The sequence below is a fragment of the Canis aureus genome, chromosome 29 (genome assembly GCF_053574225.1).
Source record: "Canis aureus isolate CA01 chromosome 29, VMU_Caureus_v.1.0, whole genome shotgun sequence".
Classification (NCBI taxonomy): Eukaryota; Metazoa; Chordata; class Mammalia; order Carnivora; family Canidae; genus Canis; species Canis aureus.
The window spans coordinates 34,954,947-34,964,952 of NC_135639.1; the positions used below are offsets into that span (position 1 = coordinate 34,954,947).

The window sequence follows — 10,006 nt, forward strand, 5'->3', positions numbered from 1 at the left end:
TGTATTAAGTCTCATATTATCATTAAGCAAGAAAGCTATATTCTTTAAACAAGAAAAATTACTTTAAGATACCACACTGTACACTGAGAGAATCAATATGAAAATGAAACTACACCAATGCCAGGTGCAAGGCCAGGTGCATGCTAGAATCAGCTGCATTCCTTCACTACCACACTAGAACACAAATTCCTTAAAATGGGGACTCTACTTTGTTCTCAGCTGTTATCTCTAGTACCTAGAACATAGAAAGCATTCTATAAATACTCAATAAATGAATGCTGAAAAGGTACAATCAGTTATTTCCTTTAGGACATTTTTTTCTAATCTCTACTCTTGATCCATCAAGCTACAGCCTTTTACAGGACTTCTTCTTCAGAAGAAATATGTTATTTTCGGGGTGCTTGGGTGACTCAGTTGGTTAAGTGTCTGCCTTTGGCTCAATTCATGATCCCAGAGTCCTGGAATCGAGACCCACATCAGGCTCCCTGCTCCACGAGGAGACTGCTTCTCCCTCTGCCTGCCACTCACCCTGCTTGTGCGTGAGCTCTGTCATATAAATTAATAAAATCTTTAAAAGAAATATGTTATTTTAAAAGTTCACACAAAATTGTGTACTTTAAAATGGTTAAAAATGTTGAATTTTATCACAACTTAAAAATGAATCGATGTATATAAGTACTCTGAGGAATAAACCAAAGAAATAGGGAGGAATTTACCATACAGATTGAAATGTAAAAGTTTAAAAAAAAAAAAAAAGAAATGTAAAAGTTTCTATCTACCTCTTCTACCTTTCCTAGCTTTTTTTGTCCCTAACTTTTTTAAAGTATGAAATATTTGACATTATAATTTACAATAGCTGTCAATCCTCTAATGGGTTGAAATTAGCAGTAATGAAAGAAAAAGCATAACAAACACAAGAAACCTGTGCTGTCCTACAGATCATTAAGATCATTTTAGCATTTTCCCTGTCAGTAGGAAGGAACCACTGGAATTTCCTCCATGTCAAGAAACTTCCTTGTAGTGACACCTGGGTGGCTCAGCCATTAAGCGTCTGCCTTCAGCTTGGGGTGTGATCCTGGAGTCCTGGGATCAAGTCCCAAATTGGGCTCCCTGCATGGCACCTATGTCTCTGCCCCTCTCTCTCTGTCTCTCATGAATAAAATTTTTAAAAAAAGAAAGATCTGACCTTTAAAAAAAAAAAAGAAAAGAAACTTCCTTGTATTTGGCAGAACAGGACTGCTGAAACAATGTTTCTCTGAAGTATCAGGAGTACAGAAAGAATTAACAAAACTGCAAAGGTCTGATCAAATGTAGCAATTTGTTTCTTCCATAAGAGTGTGTTCCCTTTTTCCCCAGAAACCTTTCTGAACACTGCATGATTTTCAAATGCAAAAATGTCACAGACCTGGGAAACAGTTTCTTTCTTTTTTTTTTTTTTTTTTAAGATTTTATTTAGGGATCCCTGGGTGGAGCAGCGGTTGGCGCCTGCCTTTGGCCCAGGGCGCGATCCTGGAGACCCGGGATCGAGTCCCACATCGGGCTCCCGGTGCATGGAGCCTGCTTCTCCCTCTGCCTGTGTCTCTGCCCCTCTCTCTCACTCTCTCTCTCTCTCTGTGACTATCATAAGCTAAAAAAAAAAAAAAAGATTTTATTTATTCATGAGAGACACCAAGAGAGGGGCAGACATAAGCAGAGGGAGAAGTAGGCTTCCTGTGGGATCATGACCTGAGCCAAAAAAAGATGCTCAACCACTGAGCTACCCAGGTGCCCCCTGAGAAACAGTTTCTAATAATGCAGTCAAATTATAATTACTGTCTAGACATTTTAGACATGACCTGCATAGCTAAGATCACTGATGAAAAATTCTTTAAATTGTATTTTTAAATTTATATGATCGAGGGAAACTATGTTCCTATTAGCTAGTCAATGTACAATAGTCAGCTCAATTATGGCATAAACTGGCAAAGGTATGAAACCTTAAAATACACACACACACAAACCTGTGGTAACCCATGATACTCAACAATGGCATAGATTCACCATCTTCTGTAATAAACATAATCTTAACAATTCCTCTGAGGTTGCCTAATTTACTATTGATGGCCCATCCCCCAACCAAGTGATAAATGATACTGGAGAAAGGCTCCCAAAGCAAAACAGCAGTATTCAAAGATTTAACATTTTTTTTTAAGATTTTATTTACTTATTCATGAGAGACACGGAGAGAGGAGAGAGAGAGACAGAGGCAGAGATACAGGCAGAGGGAGAAGCAGGCTTCGTGCAGGGAGCCTCGTGTGGGACTCAATCCCAGGACTCCAGGATCACGCCCTGGGCCAAAGGCAGGCGCTAAATCACTGAGCCACCCAAGGATCCCCTACAATTATTATTTCAATGGTCTGCAAGCAACACTGAAAGCTGTGATATATACTAATTTGTCTTTTTGCCAAGGTTGGTTTTGTGGGAGCAAGTAGCTAGTGAATGAGCTTAGCTGACCTTCCAGCATTCACATCTTAAGGGCAACATTGTTCTCTACTCCTACATTTGTATACTCCTCTCTTACCAAGTGTCCAAAGGAGACAAACATTTTCCAGTAATACTTCACTGCAGGTTATGGAGCACTTCAAATGCTGTATTTGCAAAGTTTGTTTGTTTGCAAGATTTAACTCTCCCACAAATCAAGAGCTGACCATGTATTTGATAATTCTGCCACATCCTTACAATTTAAAGTACAGTAAAACTAGACCTTTATAAAACTATAAGCAGGGTCTAAAAAATGTGATCACAGAGTGCAAAGTTGTATTATATCCAATTTGCATTATAAAAGGTCACACTATCACAGAATTCATTCTGCTATAAACTTTTAAAAACAGTTCTGATAATATTATGATTATCAAATCCCACGTCGGGCTCCCTGCATGGAGCCTGCTTCTCCCTCTGCCTGTGTCTCTGCCTCTCTGTCTCTCTCTGTGTGACTATCATGAATAAATAAATAAAATCTTAAATAAAATAAATAAAATAAAATAATAAAATAAAATAAAATAAAATAAAATAAAATTAAATTAAATTAAATTAAATTAAATTAAATTACAGGGACACCTGCGTGGCTCAGTGGTTGAGCGTCTGGCTTTGGCTCAGGGTGTGATCCCGGGATCCTGTATCGAGTTCCACATCAGACTCCTTGTGGGGAGCCTGCTTCTCCCTCTGCCTGTATCTCGGCCTCTCTCTCTCTCTGTGTCTCTCATGGGTAAATAAATAAAATCTTTTGTAAATAAATAAACAAACAAAATTATAATCCCGGTTAATATTCAAAGCTATAATGAAAACTGGCCTTCCTGTGGAAAAACTGTAAGGATTCACTGAAAAACACTGGAATATTCTACTACATACATTAACTATGGCAAAATCATGACAGCTATTAAGAAACAAAATCACTTGTTTTTTTTTTTTTTTTTTTTTTTTTTAATGTACAGAGCACCTACTCGAGGAGCCAACCACTCTCCTGGAAAGAAAAAAGTCAGACTTATTCCCTTTTCTCCAGAGTGTACGTAAATCCAAGTAGGGAGGAGAACAATTACATGATTACAAAATATATTATGACTGACAGAAATATATATTAGTACAAATAACTCAGATGAAGTATAACCAGAGAAAACTTCCCAAAGGGACACATAAACTTAGACTCCAAAACTGTTAGCCAGACTTGGGGAGGCGGTGGGAGGGCAGAAAATAAGTGTTACAGAGATAAAAAATGGGAGGTGAGAACACAGATTCAAAATGAAAGGGAGAGGGATCCCTGGGTGGCGCAGCGGTTTGGCGCCTGCCTTTGGCCCAGGGCGCGATCCGGGAGACCCTGGATCGAATCCCACGTCGGGCTCCCGGTGCATGGAGCCTGCTTCTCCCTCTGCCTGTGTCTCTGCCTCTCTCTCTCTCTCTCTCTCTCTCTGACTATCATAAAAAAAAAAAAATGAAAGGGAGAGAGGGATGCAGAGAACCTGACACAAGGTAAAGCTAAAAAGGTGAAGTCAGAACTAGATCACAAAGAATCTAGTAAGAAGTCTGAGGAATTTGGATTTTATGCTAAGGCAAAATAAAACATCTAAACGTTTTAAGCAGAAAAAGGACATTAATACAACATACAAATTAATTAATTTGTATATTCACAAAATATGTCTGAAATGAAGAATAAATTAGAGATGCGTTGGGAGGCAAGAAGAACAAGTGGCTGCTGCTGTAGGTGCCTTGGATTAGAGATGATGGTGGTAGTATATGGAGCAGGACTGTGGTAACTGGTATGGAAAGAGGACTGACCAGAGAAAGATTAGAAATATAGACTTGGGCAGCCCGGGTGGCTCAGTGGTTTAGTGCTGCCTTCAGTCCAGGGCCTGATCCTGGAGACCGGGAATTGAGTCCCACACGTTGGGCTCCCTGCATGAAGCCTGCTTCTCCCTCTGCCTCTCTCTCTCCCTCTGTTTCTCATGAACAAATAAATCTTTAAAAAAAAAAAAAAAGAAGAAGGAAATATAGACTTAAAGGATTGGATTTAGTGACTAGCTGGATGGGAGGAAGGAGAGAGAAAAATAATTTATTATTCTCAGATTCCCGAACCTGGCAATTGAGGGAATGATGATACTAACTACCCATTTCTCTTCTGTTGGAAATCTTACAAGGTCCTAAAAATACTACAGTGCAAAAAAATATTTTAGATTTGATTGTGGAAAATATTTTTTATAGATTTATTTTTTATTGGTGTTCAACTTGCCAACATATAGAATAACACCCAGTGCTCATCCCGTCAAGTGTGTGGCAAATATTTTTATATAGAAGGAGCTATCTTCCACCTATTCCACATAAAATATTAAAATGAGTCTGTATTCTACAAGCATACACCAACAAGGAAGGAAATTCAGTTAGGGAAAGGAAACATGCTTAGTGTATGGAGAAGATGAGCTTGAAATTAAAGTTTGCTAATCAAAGTGAATCTGCTAATAATAAAGGCCAGAACTGACAGTATCCCCAAAATGCAGAAGGTGTCTCAAAGTGTCTTTCTTGAACCATCATATTACCAAAATATACACAGGAGTAGTAGCGTTTACATAAATAACCATGATAGGCTTTTTTTTTTCTTTTTAAGAATTTAACAGGATTTTGGCAAAATTAGAATCCTCATAAAAAAAGAGCACTACTCTTTGAAATCCAATGTGAAGAATAAAAGGCAATAGCCTTCAAAACCCAACTCATTCATTCAGAAACTTGCATGCCCTCAACTTCTGTAAATAGATTAGCAAAGGCCAAGCAGATTAGTTTCTTTTTAAATACTTCGGTTTGTCTCTATAAAACTAAATCCAATACTGTGAAAAGTCTGCTCTAAAAGGAATTTCAAGAGCTATTCATTCTTTTTATTTAATTTTTTTTAATAAGTAAACTCTCTACCCAACGTGGGGCTTGAACTTACGACCCCTAGATCAAGAGCATGCTTCACTAACTGAGCCAGGCAGGTGCCCCAGGAGCTACTTAATCTCTTAAACAATGTATCCCCTAATAAATCTCTTACTAAGTTGCTGTATCGGTGTATTTATAACATATATTTATATGGGAGGTCACAAATTAGAAGATACACCTTTCAGTATTTGCAAAAAGCTAAAAGACCACTTTACTCTCTCAAGGCAATTTTATATATCACAAAACAAGAATTTCCTCACAATGACTGGATTCAATTAACATATGAAATAAAAACTAGACGCTCCCTACTACAGATACTAGCAACCCCCTTAAACCAACTCCCATGGACTTCCACACACTATTTCATCAGTTATCTAGGGAGTCGGTGAGGAGATGGGTTATCCTTTTGGCTTGGAACACAGAGCTTGAGCACCCATGATGTCCACCGACAATGTCAAGAAGTGTACTCAATTGTGAAAAATGAATGAAAACTATTTGTTTTCTGAACTATTTGTTTGCCTCCTTTAGTCTATGTGATAGAAAGACCAGTTCTCATCAAAACTTACCTCATCAACTCTAGTGATGAGGTGATTCCTGACTGCTATCAGAGAGACTATCTCGTACTTATATTTCCAAAAATAAAACCTCTAACAAAAAGGTTTCCCACCATTCTTATTATATTGGAGGTAAGGATTTTCCTCCCAATCACGACGTCTTGTTGGCTTTTCTACAGTTTTCCTAGACGTTCCTGTTGATAGGCAACATTTTAAAATAACTTAAGATCTGTGACATCTTTCACGCCTTAGCTAAGAAGGTTAGTAATAATATAATAACTTGCCAAAAACAATGCTGACGACTGAATGTTTACTGCTAAACAAAAAAATTACACTGTATGAAAAAAGTCCTCAGGAAAGTCCGTATCCTTAAAGCCATAAATAGTTTCTAACATAATGAGAAGCTCACTTAGATAATAGTAATTCAAATCTCCCAGATCTCGACAGTTACTACCAAGTTTTCCCATGAAATGGAGGTTAGGGATCAGCCTTAGAACACCGAGAGGGTAACAGGCTCCATCCAGAACTGAAAGAGGGAAGAGAAACCAGACAAGAGAAGCATGGTGAGGAAAGCGAAAAACTAGCTCTAGCGTGGCACAGGGCACGAGAAAAAGACGTTTTTGAGCCGATTTACCAAGAGTAACTGGAGCCCAAACCCTCAGAGACTGAGGGGGCGAACTCCGAAGTCTGTGAAAGAAGGCGCCCGAGCCCAGTGACAATGGGAACCGCTCCTTTCTAGGAGTGGGGGCGCCGAGAGGAGAACGTGCCTCGCCTGGACCACCTTCCCGTCCGCTCGTCAGGAGCGAGACCCACCTGGAGACCGCCATGGCCGGGCGCCGGCGGTTCGGGGTTCCCCGCGAGCTACGCGCCGCGCCGCGCCGCGCCGCGCCGCTGAGGCGCTAGTTTCCAGACAGCAGAGCGGCGCAGGCCCAGGCCGCGGTCAGAGGGGAGCGGCCGGTGCGGCGCGGGGCGTCCCGCCGCGGGCCCTTGAGCATCTGCCCCACCGCCTGCCCGAATTCGCCCCCGCTGCGGCCGGGGAGCAGGGGTCTGAGGCGGCGGCGGAGGCGGCAGTCGTCCGACCCGCACGACTTCAAACCGGGGGCCCCCAGCCCCGCTCTTTGCTGACGCAGGCGTCGGCACGCTGAACTGAGCGTCAGCGCGCCGGAAGTGACGTCAGCTCACCGCCAGGGCCTCCGCTGCGCGCGACTGAGAGGAAGGAGAGCGAGTGATTTCTGCTTGGCGGCGTTCGCTTGAAAAAAAGTGTGGCTATCTGTCGTTATCGAGGCAGGAAGGATAAATAAGGGACTCCTATTTCCTAGAGGGGGAAAAAAGGCGACTTAGCCAAGGTTCTGGAAGTTCAAAACCTAGGTTTCCAACTCCTCACTGCCCTGATCCTCGTCCCACCAGACTGCTAGGGAAAACAGGATCCAGAAGACCTTAGGATGCTCAACTCCGGGTGGCGATGCCAGAAATTGAGAAAGATCTCCAATGGCACTTAGAACACTGCTCCAGTGTTTGCCATATTCGCCAGAAATTATGCATAGCTATCGTAGGGAAGATCTGCTCACCATTTTCGAAATCAAGTTTAATTTCTTGGTTGTTTATGTTGTAGGTACCATAATTTCTCAACCAGATATGAAAATTCCCAACCCTTCCCCCCCTTTTTGTGGCTTATCTGGCTATTGAGTCGCTTAATTCATTAGGCTTTTAAACATTTTGATTTTTATAACTGTCAAAGTATTCAGCTTCATTCAAGCCCATCTTAGAGGTCATTAACAGATAAATATACAAAAAACACTGCTTTTTGTCATGTCACTCTGCTTATAAAACTTATCCTCTGGCTTTTCATTACCTGAAGAATCTATGTCTCTTGAGTCTGGTTTTCATCTATAAAACGAAGCTGGTGAGAAGTACTCTAGAAGGTTATGGAAATAAAATGAGACCATGCATCTCGGAGAGCTTACAAGAGCTTTGTAAACCATGAAGTAGTACATAAATGGAAGTGAAAAGAAACTAACAAGTGCCTGCTATGTGGTAGGCGTTTTGGCATGCATTACCTCATAAAATTCCTAGGCCAGCCCTGTAAAGTAAGTTTTAATCTTAAATTTATGTTCTTAAGATTTTAGTTTTTAAATAATCTCTATACCCAACATGGGCCTCAAACTCACAACCCTGAGATTAAGAGTCACATGCCCTACCGATTAAACTAGCCAGGCACCCCATTAATCTTCAATTTAGAGGTGAGGAAACTAAACTCAGAAAGTTTAGGTAATTTGCTCACAATCCAAGCTAGTAATATTTACTGTTGTTCATTCATTCAACAAATATTTATTTGGCACCTACTCTGTGTCAGACTTTGCTAGGCACTGTTTGTACTGTTAGACAAAATCTGATTAAGCTGATGATCAAGTATTTTCACATTTCATAGTCTTCTCACACACACACCCCTTCTCAATATCTTTCCCACCACTGAAGCTAAACATAGGTGCTACTTAACTAATTATGTACTACATTCATTTATTCAGCCAAAATTAAGTACCTACCGCTTGCTGAACTCTACTAGAGATTGGTGCTTCAAAAGAACCCAAAACAGACAGGATGCCCACTTTGGTTGAACTTCCATCCTAATGGAAGGAAAAAGAGTAAACAGATAAACAAAATATCATGTTTATATTCCATGTAAAACAGAATGATTGGATAATAAGATGATTAAAGACTCTTTATTTGGTAGTTAGGGAGAAATCAAGGAGGCACTTAACCTGAGGCCTGAATGACCGGAGGGAGCCAGCTGTGGGAAGATCTGGGGAGATTTCAAGGTAGAAGATACACCTAGTATAAATGCCTAAGAGAAGTCTGCTGTGTGGGGAGGTAAACTGGGAAAAGGGGCCATTGTAAAAAATTTGGATTTTATACAGTAGAAAGTCATAGAAGAGTATTAACATTTGAATAAAATGATCTGATATAAATATATATACAAAATCTTACTCTTTAATATCCAAGAGGTAAGTAGATACATAGTTCTAAATGACATTTAGAAGAGAGGAAATGGCTGGTAAAATAGTTTTGTAAGGGACAATGTAATAATCAAATATATTGATGTGAGACTGTCTTGTTTTTAAATCCTTCCTCACCACAGTTAACAGTTCTGTGTCCAGCGGAGTTGTATAACATTTGTAAGTTTCAGTTCCTTCACCTGTGATATGGTATGGGGATTATAATAGGACCTCATAGGGTGATAGTATTAAGTGAGATAATTAATAAAATGCATTTAACCAAGTGACTGGCACAATAAGTATGCAAAAATACTATTAACTACATCAATTTTTCTTTTTGTCAACTATGTGACCTTTAGCGAGTGACTTAACTTTTATGTCTCAATGTCCTCATCTGTGAAATGGTGATGATCATCATACTGGTCCATAATGTGTTATTTGAAACCACCTGCCAGATGGTTTTCTGAATTTAAAGCTTTTTTTAGATTCAGATATAGGTTTTAGATTTTGATTGGATTTAGTAATCCAGTGCATATACCTTGTTACACCCCAGCAGCTTCTAGGACAGTACCCTATGATCAAATACATTTACAAATGTATGAATAGCCATACTAAGAGGAATAAATCAAAGACTATGAATAACTGCAAGCTAAATCACGTCTGACTTTGCTGCCAAATGCAAATTTTTAAATATTGTTTTTAGACTCTTCTCAGTTTTGGAATTTTAAATAATAGGATCATGCACCTGTGCTCCTGTGCTCTCTAAAGTTATAGTAAGGATTAAATGAACAATACATGATACACTTAAAAATAGTAAGTGCTAAATAAATAGTAGCCATTATTTTTTACCAACAGAAAGGTGGTTTCAAAAATCAATGGCAGGCCTTCCCTGGGCCTGTGTCTGCACCTCCACCACTGCCGGCCTGCTCAGACACCTAAGATCTAACTGCAGTCATGAGCAGCAACAAATGTTTCAAGTGTGGACCATCTAGCTATTGGGCCCCGGAATGCTCTACTGGT

General features: G+C 39.9%; 1 protein-coding gene across 1 annotated transcript in view; it reads right to left on the reverse strand.

The window, feature by feature from the left end:
• BTAF1 (B-TFIID TATA-box binding protein associated factor 1) overlaps window positions 1-7,103 on the reverse strand; it is a 95,894-nt gene extending 88,791 nt beyond the window's left edge. Inside the window, exon 1 of the mRNA XM_077878414.1 lies at window positions 6,807-7,103. Within this exon, the coding sequence (XP_077734540.1) occupies window positions 6,807-6,820 (14 nt within the window). The 5' untranslated portion in view covers window positions 6,821-7,103. The remainder of the gene's footprint in view (window positions 1-6,806) is intronic.
• Window positions 7,104-10,006: the final 2,903 nt, after the last annotated feature.